This window comes from Pseudorasbora parva, chromosome 1 (genome assembly GCF_024679245.1).
Source record: "Pseudorasbora parva isolate DD20220531a chromosome 1, ASM2467924v1, whole genome shotgun sequence".
NCBI lineage: Eukaryota > Metazoa > Chordata > Actinopteri > Cypriniformes > Gobionidae > Pseudorasbora > Pseudorasbora parva.
The window spans coordinates 3,141,531-3,160,546 of NC_090172.1; the positions used below are offsets into that span (position 1 = coordinate 3,141,531).

A 19,016-nucleotide genomic window follows, 5' to 3' on the forward strand; every position below is an offset into this window, starting at 1 on the left:
ACCACCCTTTGTGTTTTAAACAGCTTTTGTCCTGGTACACTTGCTCATAGTTTTTCAGGGAGCTGTGCAGGAGGGTTTCTTCAGGCGATGAAAGATGTTGATGTTGTGGCAGTTCTTGTGGATTTTGTCGGGTTTTTTTTCTTTCTTCCTTTAATCCCAGACGGACTCGATGATGGTGAGATTAGATCTCCGTGTGGATCAGCTGTTGTCAGACTCCTTCTGCATACACACATCTCACTGGAATGGATTATTACAAATAATGGCTAAATAAATGTTTGAAAAAGTATATTACCTACTGACACACTATTGCAAAATAATACATAACTGGCTTAAAAACATTTTTTTGGAGGGGGAAATACTAACATGCCTAAGACTTTTGCACAGTACTGTATATGTGTGTGTTTTTCTTTTATTGGTATATTGATAGATTTTGTGACACCCATATTCTGGTCTTGTAGGTTGTGAAGCTGCTGTTACGGTATGGAGGGGATCCTTGTCAAAGCAACAGAAGAGGAGAGACTGCATTAAAAGTGGCAAATTCGCAAACAATGCTTAATCTGTTGCTGGGAAAAGGCACGTACACCTCCAGTGAGGAAAGTTCCTCAGGTGTGTATCATGCAGTTATTGTGTGAATATACACTCTAGAAAGGATTTGTGTACCATATGTTAATATTAAAAATTCTTGTGTCTCTCATTCTCAGCAGATTCTTCTGAAGAGGAAGATGCCCCGTCATTTGCCCCATCCAGCTCTGTTGATGGCAATAATACAGACTCAGAGTTTGAAAAGGGCTTAAAGTTAAAAGGGAAGGGCATGGACCCACCCAAATCTATGACCACTCCGGTCAAGGATGAGTACGAGTTTGACGAGGATGACGAGGAGGAGCGCGTCCCACCTGTGGACGACAAGCATCTGCTCAAGAAAGAGTTTCGTAAGGAACCCGTCAGCAAAACAAACAACTTTATCTCCATACCCAAGATGGAGGTTAAAACCTATTCCAAAAGCAACACGCTAACACCAAAGAAGGCTGTGCGCAGGATCCTGTCGGACAGCAACAGCTCGGATGAGGACGATAGGACGTTGTGTTTTACACCCACGACCACACCAAGGCAACCTGCACCTCAAACCAACGCAAAGAGCCGCGAATCAACGTCTCTGAGCTCCAAGCAGCAAAAAGAGAAAAGTAAAGTTAAGAAGAAGAGGAAGAAGGAGACGAAAAATAATGTTAATAAGGAGGTGCGCTTTGGTAAAGTGAATGACAAGTTCTGCACCTCAGACTCTGAGATTGGGGATCTGGAAAGTGAGGACGATAAAGGGTCCATGCAGAGTGCAAATTGTGTAAAAGACTCTTCTACGTTGAGCCTTAAAGACGCCTCTGTCTTTGGCTCTCTGTCAGTCTCGTCTTCATCATCTTCACATGGGAGTCTGAGCTCACAGAAACACACACAGTCTCTGGCAGAACAGCACCCAAAGCAATGGAGGACAGATGGCTGGAAAACTGTGTCTTCTCCAACATGGTCAGATGACAGCTCCCTTTCGGACTCGGTCAGAACAAGGCTTTCCAGTGAGTCAGACTATTCGTCTGCTGACTCCAGCGTCGAGTCTGTGAAACAGGTGAAAAAGAAAGTGCAAGATAACCGAAAGAAAAACAACACGCATGCCAGTGACAAAAAGAACTCTGAGTTTTACAAAAACTCGAACACAGATGGAGCCATTTCTAAAACAGACAAAGATGGAAAGGTGTTGAAAAAACACAAAGTGAAACACAAACACAAAAGTAAGGAAAAGGATAAGGCTCCAAGTGTGGTGTTGAGTCAAGACATGAATGAAAAGTTTGTCAAGAGCTTTTCTTTTGACTTTGATGATACGCGGCAGAAATCGCTAATTGTTGAGACGGAGTCTCCTTCTGAAAATAGGGTCAAACTTTCAAAACATGAGAAAGATCATTTTAAGAAGGAAGACAGACTGTCTAAAGGTAAATCTGAAGACAAGGACTGGCCAGTTAAAGAAACTCAAAGGGTGATCAAAGAAGAGAGGTCAAAGAAGACAAAGGAGTCAAACAAGGAGAAGGTGAGCAAAGAAGAGCGGGACAAACCTTTGAAGACTGAGAAGGAGAGAAGTATAAAAGACAAGGCTAAGGAGGAGAAGCAGAAAGCCCATAAAGATGATAAAAAGAAAAAGTCTAAGGATAAATCTCTTAAAATTGACAAAAAGAATGAACAAAAAGAAGACAAACATTTTAAATCTGAGAAAGGCATAAAAGAAGAGAAGGAAAAGTCTAAGAGGGATAAAAACATCAAGGAGGAACCCGATTATGAAGACTATGACTTAAAAAATCACTTACTAGAGGAAACTAAAATGAGTGCATCAGACGACCCCCATGATCGGTGGCAGTCAGACATGTCTTCGGACAGTTCGCTTTATGGAGATGATAGCTGGGATGCCCCTGTAAAAGAATACAAATCTAACAACGCGGTCAAGTTAATTGTAGAAACGGTGAAGGAGGAGAGCAGGGACCGAAGAAAGGAAAATAAAGTAAAAGATAAAAAGCCAGATCATGGAGATAAGCGTCCTGAAAACGCATCAAAGAAGAAAGACAAGGAATCCTCTGAAAAGATTACTGAAAAGAAAAAAGACTGGACGGACAAACAAAAGTGTAATTCTGGTCAGTCGTTGGAAAAGGAAAAGAAACGAAAGGAATCATCAGAGAGTGTCAAGGAAAAGAAAGAGAAGGATTCTGTGGATGGCATCAGAGACCGAAAAGATTCCTATGAGTTCACTAAAGAAAGAAAAGACTCCAAAACAAAACAAGAATCTTTGAGAGATGACTATGGGAGTGAGGCCTTCTTTAAAGACAAACCAGAGATTGAAACCACTTGTAAGTCTGACCCCAGAGAGAGGAACCACTCTGGAAAGGAAAGGGAGAAGAAAATGGATGGTGTGGAAAAGAAAGAGAAGTCCAAAGGTGAAAAACACAAGGACAAGCCTAAGGACCGAAATCTGGACCAGGAAAAAGAGAAGCCTGAGAAGAACTCGATTGATAAATCAATGAAAGAGAAAGATCTAGAACGGGCCCCTAAAGACAAGCGGGATGGAGCTAAAGAAAAGCATAAAGATTCTCATATCAAGGACAAAGAAAGGAAGATGTCATCTGAACAGATTAAAGATAAGAAAGAAAAGACATCACAGGACAAACATGCTGACAGAGAAAAGGATTTCCTGGAGTTTAAGAAAGAGGAGAGAAAACCTGAAAAGGCGAGAGAGAAGACATGGTATACAATTGCAGATATTTTTACAGATGAGAGTGAAGATGAAGACGACAACTATAATGGGGGTGTTGCAAAATTAAGTGACTCTCTCGGACTATCAGATTCTCACAGGAAAGATTCCACACCAGACAGAGATGAAATGGACAATTTCCAAACAGATAAACATAAGAAATACTCTGAGGGGAAAACACATTCCACAGAAAAACAAAAGGAACACAAAGATAAGAAAAAGGAGAAGGTGGCATTTGATGCTGGAAAAGAGAGAAAAGCCTCCATGGAAAAACACAAAGATAAAAAGGACAAAGATTCAACAGACACAAAACACAAGGAACGCAAGGACAGAGCTTCTGTGGATTCAAATCAAGACAAGAAAAGCAAGCAGAAACTTCTTGACAAAAAAGACGTCAGTGAAGAAAAGAGCAAAAACAAATACAAAGATAAGGTAGAGCACTTAAAAGACCGAAAACTCTCCAAGGGCAGTGGTGAAAATGAGAAATCCTTGTTGGAAAAACTTGAGGAAGAGGCGATGAATGATTATAAAGATGATTCTAATGATAGAAATAGTGAAATTTCATCAGACAGTTTCACAGACAGAGGTCATGAGCCTGTTCTAAGCAGCTTCTATGATTCCTCCAACATCAGCATACCTGATATGTCCGAGGAGAGAAGAGAGTCACTGTCTATCTCTAATCCACAGGATAAGTTCAGAGAGAAAGAGAGACATAGACATTCCTCGTCCTCATCATCCAAAAAGAGTCATGACAAAGAAAAGGATAAAGTCAAGAAAGAGAAGGGGGATAAAAAAGATAAGTCCGAAGAGATCAGAGAACCATATGGCCGTAGAGAAAGCTTGCCATTTGAAAAAGAGCCCATGCCTTTGGAGGCTGACCCTTACACTTTTCCATATGGTTCCAAAGTGGATGGTGAGGATGACTTGGAAAAGACTCTGGAGTTTGAGAAGGAGATGTCCAAAAAAGACAAGACAAATAGTGTCATTAACAGTGACATTAAAATAAAAGACAAAAAGAAGAAAGAGAAACACAAGGAAAAAGTGAAAGAGGAAAAGCACAAATATTCAGATGTATTTGGGTCCTTTAGATACTCAAAAGAAGAACAAAAATCTGGAATGAAGGAAAACACTCAAGTCACAGGTCTTAAAGAGAAATCTAAAGAAGACAGTTCTAAATTTGATGGGAAAAATAAAGAGAGAAATAAAGATATCATGGACAAAGACAGAACTGATCTCAAAGCAAAGGTCAAAGATGAGAACGACAAATTCAGCCAGTCAAAAGAAACAACTCGAAAGGACAACCGTCCTCGAGAAAAGCTTTTGGTTGATGGCGATCTCCGACTAACAAGTTTTGGCAAAATGCTTAGTTTGAAAGATCAAGAGATCGAAGAGCGCCACAAGAAACACAAAGAAAGAATGAAACAGATGGAAAAGCTGAGGCATCGATCAGGTGACCCAAAGCTCAAAGATAAAACTAAATCTAATGAAGAACTGAAGAAGAACCGCAGTGACCTTTCCAAAAAATCTGGTTCAGTTGAAAGTACTTTGAAAGATAAAAAGATCAAAGAGACTGGCCTTCCAACCCAAATGATGTCGCCTGATCGAAAACCAATTCCGCTGGACAGTCAGAACTCGAAAGACTGGCTTGCTGGCCACCAAATGAAGGAAAGTCTACCTGCATCTCCAAGACCTGACCAGAATAGACCAACAGGTGTCCCCACCCCAACATCTGTGATCTCATGTCCGAGCTACGAGGAAGTCATGCAAACGCCACGCACTCCGTCCTGCAGTGCGGAGGACTATCCAGATATCATATTTGATGGTCTTGACTGTCAGAATTCCTCAGCCACCACTATGTCCATGAACGCCTGCTCCCCTTCCTTCTTTGATAGATATTCCAACTCGTCGAATAACTTCCAAGAGGGAACATGCATAACACCAGCTAAGAACATGCAATTACCCCTTGTAAGTCGCTCTGTCACCTCAGATGTTAGAAGACCACTTGAGAGCGAGTTCAAAGTAGAGGCAGAAAAGTTCTTACGACTGCAACATATACCAGAAGGCACAGCTTTTGAGTCTTCAGCCTCACAACTTACCGAGGACAAGATTGCAGCTGACAGACTTAATTGCCTTTCCCCAGCGTACTTTTCACCCCCTATTGACATGATGTCTCCCAGGCCTGACCTATCCCAACTCGATAGAGTACCAGATGAAGCGCCTCCTGTAAATTCCATCATAGATGGAAGTGAACACTTGGGGAGTGTCTATAACAACTATCTCATGAAGCCCTCAACTCCAGTCCATAGACCTGAACCCCAGGAGCCTTGTCTTGATATAGCCGCTCCGCCAACTCCAGCCCCTGCTGCCTTGCCTCCCATGGATATTGATGATCTCTCCGAACCACAGCAAAGTGGACCCGTTCTAATGCCAGCTCACCCTGTCAGTGTGAGTGACTACTTACCTCCTGTTGTTGAAGAGCAAGAAGAGGATGAGGAGGAAGATGATGATTTCGTTGAGGATGATACAGAAGGTCACCACGCTGTCGACGAATCCATCCAGTCAAGAAACGATCCCACATACTCGCTCGGGATTGAGGAACCTGACAAAAAGGCTTGGCTTGAATGTCCCGATAGAAGAGATCCTGATGAGATTCCCATAACGCCATCCCATGCGCAAGACAACTACATGGACAACTCATGCGATCAGTCCTTAGGCTGGAATTCAGAAGTTCTCATGAAATCACCCAATGAGAGTTACAGAGAAGTCGAGGCGGCTGTGTCAAAGATTAGCAGTCCATACTCCCACTCCGATTGCGATATGCAGCATATCCCAAGTGTAATGCCAGTTACACCACCTCACTCTACATATTCCAGAGCATACTGTCCATCACAAATATCTGACTCTCATTATGAGGTCCACAAAGACACAGTGGAAGACATCCCATCACCAGAAAGACCTGTAACGGAGACATTGGAGTCAGAATCACCTCGGCTAGAAACTTTCTTCTCTGATTGCAAACCAAATCCTGAGGAAGCAGAGATGGACCTTGAGCCTCCATGTATGTTGAAAGACGATACACAAGAGCCTCCCACTTATGCTGCAGAAAACTGCATGTCTGTAGTCCCACCAGTCAGCCAAGAACCTGTTGTTTCATGGGCAGATCCGTTCCCTGGTGCAGCTGATGAAATGGACGACATGGGTCCCTTCTCTATACCGGAGCTTCCTTTTCAAGAGAAAGAGTTGCCTGACCCTGATATAACAGCCCCGGAGATTGCAGAGAGTGAGCTTCCACCTTCTCAGACAAGACCTCCAGTCATTGAGGCGAGCGAAAATGTTGAAATAATGGATGTTGACTTGCCAAGTTTGTCCAAAACGTCTTGTTCTCCTGCAGTCGTGCCTCCCACTAAATCTGGTCCGGATTTGGTTCCTCCAATTAGTGAGGATGGATATAGACCACGGTGTGAGTCGGAGCCAGAGCCTCAGAACATCCCAGATGTTCCTCCCATAAAAGAAACAATCCCAGAGGAGAGGGAAGCATTTGAAGAACTGGGTGAAAACAATGGAAATTTGTTTTCTACTGACAGTGAAAAGGACAATGAATACAGGCAAAAAGAAACAACCCTAGATTCAATGATGCCATCTGTTATGGTACAGTATTTGGAACTATCAGCCACCACAAAACCACATTTATTAGGACAAAATCCTGTCGTAGCATTGGGCCCTTCATGTAGCCCTCATCCTTCGGTTCAGGTTCCAGCTGTCTCAATTCCTAGCACCACCCAAATATCAGAGGCTCTTGAGACAACCGCCAAATTGTCTGTGACTATACCAGTGTCTGAGGCACCCAAGAAAATTGAGGAAATACCTCAGAGGATGACCCGGAAAAAGGCTCAGATGCTGGCCAATCAGAACAAGCAAAGCTCATCAAGCATCACCACTTCGGTATCAACCTTACCAATCACCACAAGTGTGACCACTTCCTGTGTCACTGTAGAAAAGGAGAAAGAGCCCATCAGCTCAACCACAGCTCAGACATCCGCTCCTTCTGTACCTGCACTAATCACCAAATCAAAAGGCCGGGCTGTTGAGGACGATGACAACCAGTCCCAACATCCACGCAAGAGGAAGTTTCCAAAATCAGGCCAGCAACAGGTGCAAGTTCAGCTTGTGAACACCGCAATGAAGCAGACTCGGGAGATGATCCAGCAGACTCTGGCTGTCATTGTGAATGCCATCAAATTGGATGAGATCGAGCCGTACCACAGTGACCGTTCCAACCCCTATTTTGAGTACCTTCAGATCCGCAAGAAAATCGAGGAAAAGCGGAAGATTTTGTGTTACATAACACCTCAAGCTCCCCAGTGTTACGCAGAGTATGTGACGTACACAGGCTCCTATCTACTTGATGGCAAACCTCTGAGCAAGCTTCATATTCCAGTGGTAAGATTATTATTTTTGTGTTCAATGTGTCTTAACACCTAACAAGATGCAGCATAATTATGCAGAGGAGATGCATAGAGACAGAGCGTATTTAGGCCATGCCCACACCGGGGGGTGCAATCCAACGCTCTCCATTGACTTTGTATTGCGTGAAGCGGTCGCCTTGTCATTTACTTATAACAAAAACAGAACAATGTCTAAAAGCTGATATGTGACATGGTGTACAGCAAACAAGCTATAAAAAAACACAACTACATTTTTATAATCTGTCGCCCCAAAAAAACGAGCGTTTCAGGAGCAGAAGTGGACACAGGCAATAAGACGTGAAGCTTCAGAAGGAGGAATGGGGACATTTTGGGATCCTGACACTCAGTATGTCTGTGTGCCGTAAACATTTAGTCAAATATCCAAATGTCAGTTTTATACCGTATATACCCGAATATAAGGTGAGGTTTGTGTCCTAAAAATAGGCTGAAAAATGGGGGGTCGTCTTATATTTGCTATATAGACAATCACCGATCTATTATAGTGAATAATAGTATAATGTATAATGAACTGACAATAATAAGGTCGCACTGTTGACGCTTCGCACAGCCTCTCGAGGAGAAATCTCTGCTGCTCACACTGAAAAACTGCACTAAACATTTAACATGTTAAGTTTTTATATTTATAACATATAATACAATTAAACAACATAATTTAACCAAGAGTGTTTTCCTGACCACCATCACGACTGAAAATGACACTGATTTGATATGACAGCTCCATAAACCATTAATTAAAAACATGAAGTCACTTATTACATTTTAGATGCTATATTGAGTTTTTTTGTTCCATTTTAGCACCGAAAATAGTTTCAAACACCAGAACCAGAACACGTCTCACAGCATCCCTATAGTGTCTTATTTTAATTGAATGTATAGATAAAATTTAAGAATATAATATAAGATTAGGGGGGAGATGCCTCTCACAAATATGAGACGCGTAAAGAAGGTAAACCTATCAAAGAAGGTACAAAGAAGGTAAACCTATCACAAATATGCAGATTTCAATATGCCGGAGCCGATTAAACACTGGTGAGAATTTTGCTTCAGAATAAATTATATTTACACCCAAAAAAAAATCTTCCGGACAAGCACATTTTTTACTTGGATGAGGGAATGACTGATTTACTTATCTAAAGGACAAGCACATGAACATGCTTAATGCTGAGCCCTGTAATGAATCGTGTTAAAATGTTTTTTCCAATGAATTATCAGTAGAATTTTCAAATAAAATTATTTTCTGTTGAAAACCAGATTTTTTCCCCAAAAATAAGTGGATAATAATTGGGGGGTCGTCTTATATTCTGGGACATACGTTATATTATATTTCCTGTCGAGCTCTGTCTCAATTGCCTGTATCTTCTTTTGTGTCTTTAAACGCTCGTTTTTTGAGTCAACTGCTAATAAACGCTTCTGGGTTTTTGGTTTCTGTACACCTTGTCACATATCAGCTTTTAGACATTATTAGATTTTTTTGTAACAAGTCAGAAATGACAAGGAGGCCGCTTCCTGCAATAGAAAGTCAATGGAGACATTTGGTTTGTTTCTTTCCCGGTGTGTGTGGCTTTCACATTGACGCATGTCGCTCTGTCTCTATTGTTGAGATATAGGGATGTCCTGCTAAACCATTTTCCCTGCTATCTTAGATTGCTCCACCTCCATCTTTGTCGGAGCCCCTGAAGGAGCTATTCAGACAGCAAGAGGCAGTGAGAGGAAAACTAAGACTGCAGCACAGCATCGAGAGGGTAAACTCTTACTCTTTGCCTTTAGTCTCCATTTTCTCCCCCCTGAGCTCATTTCAGAAGTCACCCCGTTAGGATGTAATGATCACACGGCACAAATCCTTTGATTCATCAAAGGCTTTGTGTAATAGAACAGCAAGTTATCTGCAATATAAATTTCAACTAAGTACACATGTTGCAGTATGATCATACTCCCCATTTCATCTGATTTTCTTCTGATGTTCTTACTGTGATTTGCAGACCTTGATCATTTCAAAACACAGTTTTGCCCCTTGATTAGATGAATGCTCATAGAGGATCAGTTGGATATCTAGTCTCACTCCGATTTTATCTTCCCTTACAGGAGAAGCTTATTGTATCTTGTGAGCAGGAAGTGCTGCGTGTTCATTGCAGAGCAGCAAGAACGATCGCAAATCAGGCCGTTCCCTTTAGTGCTTGCACAATGCTGCTGGATTCGGAAGTCTACAACATGCCATCGGAGAGCCAGGTGAGTCCTCATTCAAACTATTTTTAACACCTCAAAGATGTTATAAAGCCAACGAATATAGATTTTATTACATTTCTAACACGTCTTGATCTACAGGGGGATGAAAACAAGTCTGTGAGAGATCGCTTCAATGCTCGGCAGTTTATCTCCTGGATTCAAGATGTGGATGATAAGTACGACCGCATGAAGGTGAGGATTTTTATTTATGCACGCACAGTACACTTTCTTGTAGGGATGTCCCGAGCCAATCTCAAGCCCGATCCTTTATTTTACATGTTGTCCAGTAGGTGGCAATATGCATCTTTAAGTGCGTTTGCCAGCCGCCATTAAAGGGAAAAGAAGCTAAAATGTGTCTATGAGCAGAGATATCCATAATAAAGGCTAGATGTCTTACGGCGGAGTCACCATCGTCTACACTGGCGGCCATCTTGTCACAGGCAAGCTTTCTGTCGGGCTCTGTGGAACCTGATGTAAGATGAGTGATCTGTACGAACATAAATACTCTTATCTCGCTAAAATCTTGACGGATTTACAAATGGTTTGGTTTCTTACAAACGTTTTTAACATGGCTACAAATCTGGATGCTTTAACACGTTGAAATTGTAGCTTTTCGTTTCGATAAACGACTTAATTGTGCAGCTTGTGTATCACGGGCCACGGCTAACTTACATGCACGTTATCAAGGCTGAGACCACAATCGAGCTGTTCAATTATATAGGTTTTATTGACACCAATAACGATTTTATGACAATCAATCTTTTGTCTAGTTAAAATAAACTTAGTTTGCATGTTTTTTGTTTTAATTAAAAATATATATATATTTTATTTTATTATAGTGATATTCTTATTATAAAAGTATATATGTATATATATATATATATATATATATATATATTAGCTATAGCTAGCTCTGGAAAAAAAATTCAGAGCTATACGTGTGTGTGTGTGATATATAATTAATACATTTCTCATGTTTCCATTCGGTACACAGTTTTAGTAGCCTATATATTGATTTGACATAAATACCTTTTTTTATTGCACCTGTGTGTTCTGTTCAATGTTACTTTCATATTGAAGTCCATGGTTATAATTATTCATAAGTATGTAGTGTAGTTTATAACAAACGAAACAGTTTGAAAATCAGTTGAAAATTGAGCAAGTTATGGCTATTTAAAAGTACATGCACCATTAAAACACTGTTACGAGTGAGCGAGCTGCCTGTGACAAGATGGCCGCAAGTTGCGGACGGCGACCTCATACAGTGTGCACGAGACATCTAGCCTTTATTATGGATATCTATGTCTGTGAGACCCAATGAGGTCTGTTCTAGCATCAAACATGCTTGTTTGAGCTTTCGTGTTTAGCATATTTGATGCCACTTTTGTAACTAATCACTTTGAAAGTCATTTATTTGGGGTTTATTTGTATCTTGTCTCTGAGACGTCATTGACATAACTTCTTGCTTCAGACTCGACTGACAGATTGGCAATCGGACGCTGAGAACTTAATGCTTTCTAACCTTAAATCCACTTTTTATTTTTGAAGAAATTATTCTGAATATTGAATAAATAAAATACAAGAAGCTTACATCAGTAGTATTATCATAATTGTTATGACAACTGTGTTTACAAAGTCTTCCAATGAATCGCACATCAAATTACCCCCAAAAGATTATTTAAAGTCATTGTGTTAAATGAAAAAGCATTAAATAGACATTACAAAATATATTTTATATGATTAGTATAGAATTTATTACACATACACCTTTATTATTATTTTTTAATTATTAATACGGAAATATGAAAATAAATTGAAATTATATTCTAAATAAGAAACTTAAACTACCAGTAGGTAGTGGTAAATGCCTAAAGGAGTGAGACATCGAATCATTCATTTGTTTGATTCGCTGATTCATTCAGGAATCAAGTAAATGGCTCTCTTGATGAATGAGTCATTGAATCACCCAACAGTTCTGCTCTGGCTTTATAGGTATATTTTTCTTGGCAAAATTGAGCAAAAACATGCAATATTGTGTGTAAAATATAACACAAAAATGTTGCATGATATACCGGTATACCAGATACCCTGCTACTACAAACGGTACGATATGGACTTTTATTAGTACCGGTACTTTAAGGAGGACAGCGCTAACATGGCTGTATTTCTTAATTTGCGTGGATGTGTGACAGCAGATGACAGGACGTGTGTGTGAGCTCAGCTTCAGCCGTTCACTAAACATTAAAAGTAGAAGAGTTGAATATAGCCGCAGTGCATGATAAAGAAAGCACCAGAAATATGCGGGCATGAGAAGATAAAGCGCGGCGCGGGATGTGCTCGAGCCGGACTCTGACCTGAAGCCCACCCACATGCATTTCAGACAACATGCGAACGCCATTCAGTTCTTTCGCGGATTATTATTTGGGTTTGAATGTTCAAACATAATAATGCACAGTCCGGCGAGTATTCATCAAAAGTTAAACACAGTCGGATATGTCTTTAGTGAACCTGTAGCCTAACAGCTGAGGTAATATGATCCGTGCAGGTCTTAAGACAGACCTAATATTCTGTGATTATTGTTAAGCAAACAATTAAAAATAGAAAACCACCACATGCTTGGCTAAATAACTAAAATATATTTATTAAGAATCAGTGTATAGTTAAATTATAGAGTGAAGACTAAGCAGTTTGATATTTGATTATTTAATTTCTTTCTTGGCTTGCTACTGTTAAATAGACCTAATGAAGCTGAAAAATAAAGCACTGTTTTTGTCATATTGTTTGGAATTTGCATTTTTTGCTTATTTTTTAAAACAAAGATACAATTAAAAATCTATATTATAATTATAAAATTACACTTAAAAATATTTAATTACTCGTATCATGAAATAAGACTTTGGTCATCCCAACCTGTTGAGAAGTGAAAGGTTAGTGAATGATAATGATTGATAATGATGATCTCTGTGAGGATCTTCACACTGGCAGCCATAAGAGGAGGGAATGGTCAAAAACCAGGGCAGGAACTGCTGGCCAAGTGAATTTTGTTTTAAAAAAATAAAATGATGAATAATAAGTTCTGTTGGCATTATTATTTATGTTTTTTTGTTTGTTTGTTTTTACACTGTGGTATTGATTTAGTATCGGTATCGAGGTATTTTAGTGTGGTATTGTATCAAAGTCATCATTTTGGTATCGTGACAACACTATAACAAAATATTAACTTCGTATTTAATAAGCTGTTCACTCGTGTTATCCAGGACTAAAACAGCACTCCTGCGATATCTTGCTCGTTACTCGGGATATTGCTTAACTATATTGTGATGCGATGTCAACTCGTACAGACACGTTTTTGCCCTGATATCTTGAGTTTTAGTGTTAACTGCATTCTTGGCTCCATCACATGCTTCATGTTCGTCACCAATCAACTGAATGAAATATAAGATGAACTATGTAGGTCTGTGGCGGGTGCGTTGAATGCGTTAACAATTGCACGCCGTTATTTATTTACCATAACTAATTAATTTAAATGACGCGTTAAATCAACAGTCCAAATATATATATATATATATATATATATATATATATATATATATATATATATACAGGGCCGTAGTCAGGGTTTTTAAATCCCCACTGAGCTTTAATAAGAGTCTTTTCATTGTCGTCTGTGTGAGTGAAGAAAGTAAACTTAGGATCAACTCATATTTAGCCAATGATTTATTAAACATTTTCATAGACACATTAATTTACTGAAGGCTATGAACGCTATGTAAATAAGTTTATTAAATGAATTTACAGCATTCATTATTAATCATATGCCTCATGTGATGAAAACGGCTTTGTTAATGTTTTCCCAAAATCAGATTTATCACCAAAAAATCCTTCCATTTGTTGAGACATAGAAAACATTGTGACCAAATTAAGACTCAACAGCTCCCCATAGTGGATGAAAACATCCCCAACATGCAGTAAACGCTAGGAATGGGGATCAGGACTATTCACAGACACAAAACACTGGATCGGGACATTCCTATGTTCATGTGTAAAATACACTCTTATTGATAATACTTTTATTAGGCCCTATGAAATCAGCATGCATGAATGACAGCCAGAGCTCTTCGAGTCATTTTAAAGTGTTAGTTCACCCAAAAATGAATGAATGTGGTTGGCCAGCCGTCAGACCTCCGCTCATCTTCACACACAGATGAAGATATTAGTGTTGAAATCCGATGGCTCAGAAAGGCCTTCATTGACACCAATGTCATTTCCTCTCTCAAGACCCATAAAGGCACTAAAGACGTCGTTACAAAGCCCATCTCACTACAGCGGCTCTACAATCATTTATGAAGACACCAGAAGAGTTTTTGTGGGGAAGAAAACTAAATAACGACTTATATAGTGATGGCCGATTTCAAAACAAAGATTCGAACCGTTATGAATCAGTGAATCGATTCATGATTCAGATCGGCAAAGTCTCGTGATTTCAGCAGTTTGACTCGCGATCCGAAACATGAATCGATTCACTGATTCATAACGGTTCGAGGCTTTGTTTTGAAATCGGCCATCAAGTCGCTATTTAGTGTTTTCTTCCACACACAAAAACTATTCTGGCCTCTTCATAAATGATTGTAGAGCCGCTGTAGTGAGATGGGCTTTGTAACGACATCTTTAGTGCCTTTATGGGTCTTGAGAGAGGAAATGACATTGGTGTCAATGAAGGCCTTTCTGAGCCATCGGATTTCAACACTAATATCTTCATCTGTGTGTGAAGATGAGCGGAGGTCTGACGGCTGGCCAACCACATTCATTCATTTTTGGGTGAACTAGCCCTTTAAGCCCTCAGGTGTACATTTTCCCTATAAGTCTAATTGTGGTTCTTTTTCCGGCAGACGTGTTTGTTGATGCGGCAGCAGCACGAGGCCGCGGCTCTGAATGCAGTGCAGAGGATGGAGTGGCAACTCAAGGTACAAGAGCTGGATCCGGCGGGACACAAATCTCTGTGTGTGAACGAGGTCCCCTCCTTCTACGTGCCAATGGTGGACGTCAACGACGACTTCGTACTGTTGCCCGCGTGACAACGACACACACTCAGACTCTGAGAGTTCGGTCTAATATTAACCATCTATCAAAGAGACATCAAACAAAGTTCGGTAAGGGCTAGCCGGTTTGAGGAGATTTCTTTGAGGAGAGAAAAATATATATTATATAGATAAATGGCATAAAACTCATCATTTTCTTGCCCGAGGAGGAGGAGCCGTCTTTTTAAAAACGGGGGGAGAAAAACACAACTTGCACTTTTGTCCTTGAGTTTTTATGGTTTTGTTTGGGATTTTGAAAAAGCAGAACTGCTTTGACCCACGTTTCACCTTTCTTCGGGCGAACATATGGGACAGCATTTTTCTCTGTCCCACCCGATTATTAGGTTACAACGGACACGCTTGAGACGGGCTCGTCCAACTTTGAGCTCCAAAACGAGGGGAAAGACGGCACAAAAACAGACACGAAAGAGTGCTAGCATCCCCTCTGCTTGTTTGGACCTGCGGTGGAGAAAGCGGCCCGCATTCAGGACAGAAGAAGAGGACGGACTACAGCGCGAATGCTGGATTAAATAAAGCATGGGCACGGACGGCCCCCAAAGGACAAATGACATGCCGTCGCAAATCACGAGACAAGGACTTAACAAGGTTATAGTTTTTCTTTGTTTTTGGTTTTTTTTGGTTTATGTCTTTCTTTACTCGGGCATTTCATTGTTCCCTTTCTGAGGAAGTGACTTGAAACACTACAGAGCCAACATTAGTTTAATGGAAAAAAAAGAGAAAACCGAAAAAAAGTATTCCGTAAATGATGTACAGTTTTTATAATCATTAACCAATGTATTCTCGCTGCCTTCTAGATAATTTATTTTGCCACACATTACTGCACAGTTGTAAATAACTTATGTACTGTAACATCACTCAGTTAAGTGTAAAAAAAAAAACAACAAAAAAAAAAATAAATGAATTAAAGTTATCATTGTATGTACAGTTGACTTTCGGGCAGCACTCCCATCATCCCTCCCTCGCCGCGATCCAAACGGGCCAAAAGTCGGAACAGTATTCCACTCGAATCCATCTTCAGCCACACCGTTACTCTGTCAGGATCATAGTTCTCAGATGTAGCAGAGTCACGATGGATTTATTTAAAGAATAGTAGAGGTATATTATTCATCGTTTTATTACACAAGTATATATCTTTAAATAAAAACACACAAAAAAAGTATAAACCAAGAAAATGCCTTTATACAGTTAACGTCTCTGATTTTTTTTTTTCTTCCTAAAGCTGCACAAGTCATCCGATAGGATTTGGAGAGACCCACCCATGACCTGTATAGTACACACTACACACACTGTACAGTTGTGTAATCACGGGAGTGTGTGTGTGTGTGTGTGTCTCGTTATTAATGCACTAGAAGAGTCTCGCGAGCTCCATTCCAGCTCTTCGGTTTCACACACGTCAGTCGTTTCAGTCCCAGAGCCGTTTTTAATTTGTGCTTTTATCGCTTGTCCGTGATGACTTTTTTACACACACACACACATGGGCTCGCTGACTGTTTTAACACCCTTGTTGTATTCCCCTCATGGTATTTTTCTAGATGTTCAAATGCATCTTGAGAGGACTAGTGCGAGATCATTGTTTTTTAAAGATTTTAATTTCTAATGATGTTTTTTTTTTTTTATGGTGTTTTTTCTATATTTTACCCTTTCTCATTACCTGCCTGTACTTCCGCCTGAGGTGTGACGTTTGCTTAACCATCCAGGCTAGTGTTTTTCTTTCGGTTGGTTTTCATGTGTGGTTGTGAGTCTGTGCCGATCCCACTTGACGCAGGTGTGTGTGTGTGTGTGTGTGTGTGTGTGTGTGTGTGTGTGTGTGTGTGTGTGTGTGTAACAGGTGTCACTAGCTCCACAGGTAATGGTTTCGGACGACTCGCGTCCTGCTGTTTTTGTGAGTACTGTCCAGTGCAAAAACAAAAGTCAACTTTGCAATTCAAATTGCTTTTGTGTGTGTGTGTGTGTGTGTGTGTGTGTGTGTGTGTGTGTGTGTGTGTGTGTGTGTGTTGCATGATTATTGGCCCCCATTAAAATCGAAATGTGTATCATCACTAAGCCCCTGTTTACAAAATATGTGAATTTTAACTTCCCGCGTTTTAAAAGGCTTGAAATTGTCATAAAGCCATTAAACTTCTAACACTCGCTCTATTGGACAACAGAAACAGCACACACACACACACACACGCTTGCCTGTCGACTCACTGACCTCCGTCTGCAACACATTACCTCTACTAATTACACCATTTCTAGATTAGCCACGATTTCAAGCCTTGTTTTAAATCATGTCATGTCGAACTCTATATACATAGTGAGAAATAACCTATTTATTATCTTTCTGACACCTGTGGTATGTTTGCGTTGAAGGTCTCCGCTGTGTAAATTTTCCTCTTGTAACGCGTGAACGAGACGTTGTACATAGCTGTAAATAATATTCCAGGACGTTTTGCACCCTCCTCTTTGTACTAGTCCAAACTTGCGTAGAATGTGAGATTCTAACAGCAACGAGACGTGTCGCACTCGCTGCCGGTGATGTAACAATGTATCTTTTTTTATTTGTACAATGTAGTTGAATTGTGTACATATTGTTGGAGCAGCTATGGGAGGGCGGGGTTTGTTGATGCTATGTCAGTGCTGTTCAGAGATCCAGTACTTTCACCTCTTTAGCTGTGTTGATATCCTGCAATTCAAAAAGCGACAAACTAAAAAATTACAACAAAAAAACTTAACGGAGAGGAAAAATTCTAAATTGTTATTTTCTACACTTGCATGTACAGAGAGCGCGAGAACTGCTGTTGTTCCTCAGAGATTATGTTCGTAAATAAATTTTTGAAATGACTTGTCTTCTGTGATTTTTGTTTTTTGAGATGCACCACCACACATCTGCCACAAGAGGGAACCCATGTCTGATTTAAGAGCTGCTAAATGTCATATCAATCATTTGAGGATATTCTTGCCATGCAAATGTTAACAAATGTGTCATATTTTACTCCACACGGCACATCTTTAACCCACAAACTCAAACATTTGATTAGCACTTCACACAGGTGTTGGTTTGCACTGAATATTTCATGTTCTGACATATAATAGAGACTATTATATAAAAAATAAATATTTCTGTTTATTGTTAAGTGCTATAAACAAATGGTTCGTTGAACACTGGGATCCGGGGGAAAGTCTAGAGAATAACCATAAATTAAAATAAAAAGATTCAAGTAAATAAATAACTTGGATTCAATAATGAATAAATAAGTGGTTAAATGTTAAATTAACATATAAAACATGCACTAAAATAAATAAGAAATTAAATGCATTTATAAATAATTAAGCACATTTATTTACTTATTTATCTATTTGCTTAAGTGTAGAGAAAATTAAGTGAAAAAAAATAATTTGATTAAAAAAAATAAAGGATTGAATGGTTAATTAACATGATTAAATTGTAAAAAGTAAATAAATGAGATTAAAATAAATGGGTGTGGAAAGGCCTACAGTAAAACTGTGAATATAATAATATATAAATATATAATAATAAATGAATTAGCCTAAATAAACATGCAAAAGTATATATATATGTGTGTGTGTGTGTGTGTACATCAAATTAAATAAAAATATAAATTATTATTAAATGTTAAATTAAAATATATCAAAATGTCAAATAAAATAAAAAAAAGATTAAAATGAATAAAAATGTGATTAAAAACACTGGGGTTTTCAATCTGGGGTCCAGGGGAAAGTCTCGAGAAAAAAACGTAATTGTGATTAATGTTAAATTAACATAAAACCTCCACAAAAATCAATAAATTAAAAATAAATGCGCTTAATTTCTAGAGAAAGTAGTAGCCTATAGAGAAAATATAAAATTAAGTGAATAAATTAATTTGATTAAAATAAATTATTGACTGGTAAATAAATGACATTAAAATAAATACAAGTAGGAATAGC

The 19,016-nt window shown here is 39.3% G+C and overlaps 1 protein-coding gene across 2 annotated transcripts in view; it reads left to right on the forward strand.

The window, feature by feature from the left end:
• ankrd11 (ankyrin repeat domain 11) overlaps window positions 1–17,909 on the forward strand; it is a 218,477-nt gene extending 200,568 nt beyond the window's left edge. The window contains exons 8-13 of one of the 2 annotated variants that reach the window (XM_067452027.1): window positions 459–606; window positions 702–7,717; window positions 9,408–9,506; window positions 9,847–9,990; window positions 10,087–10,179; window positions 14,877–17,909. In XM_067452027.1, coding sequence (XP_067308128.1) covers window positions 459–606; window positions 702–7,717; window positions 9,408–9,506; window positions 9,847–9,990; window positions 10,087–10,179; window positions 14,877–15,062 — 7,686 coding nt within the window. In that variant the 3' untranslated portion in view covers window positions 15,063–17,909. The remainder of the gene's footprint in view (window positions 1–458; window positions 607–701; window positions 7,718–9,407; window positions 9,507–9,846; window positions 9,991–10,086; window positions 10,180–14,876) is intronic. The other variant, XM_067452034.1, reaches the window with a different exon arrangement.
• The last annotated feature ends 1,107 nt before the right edge of the window (window positions 17,910–19,016 follow it).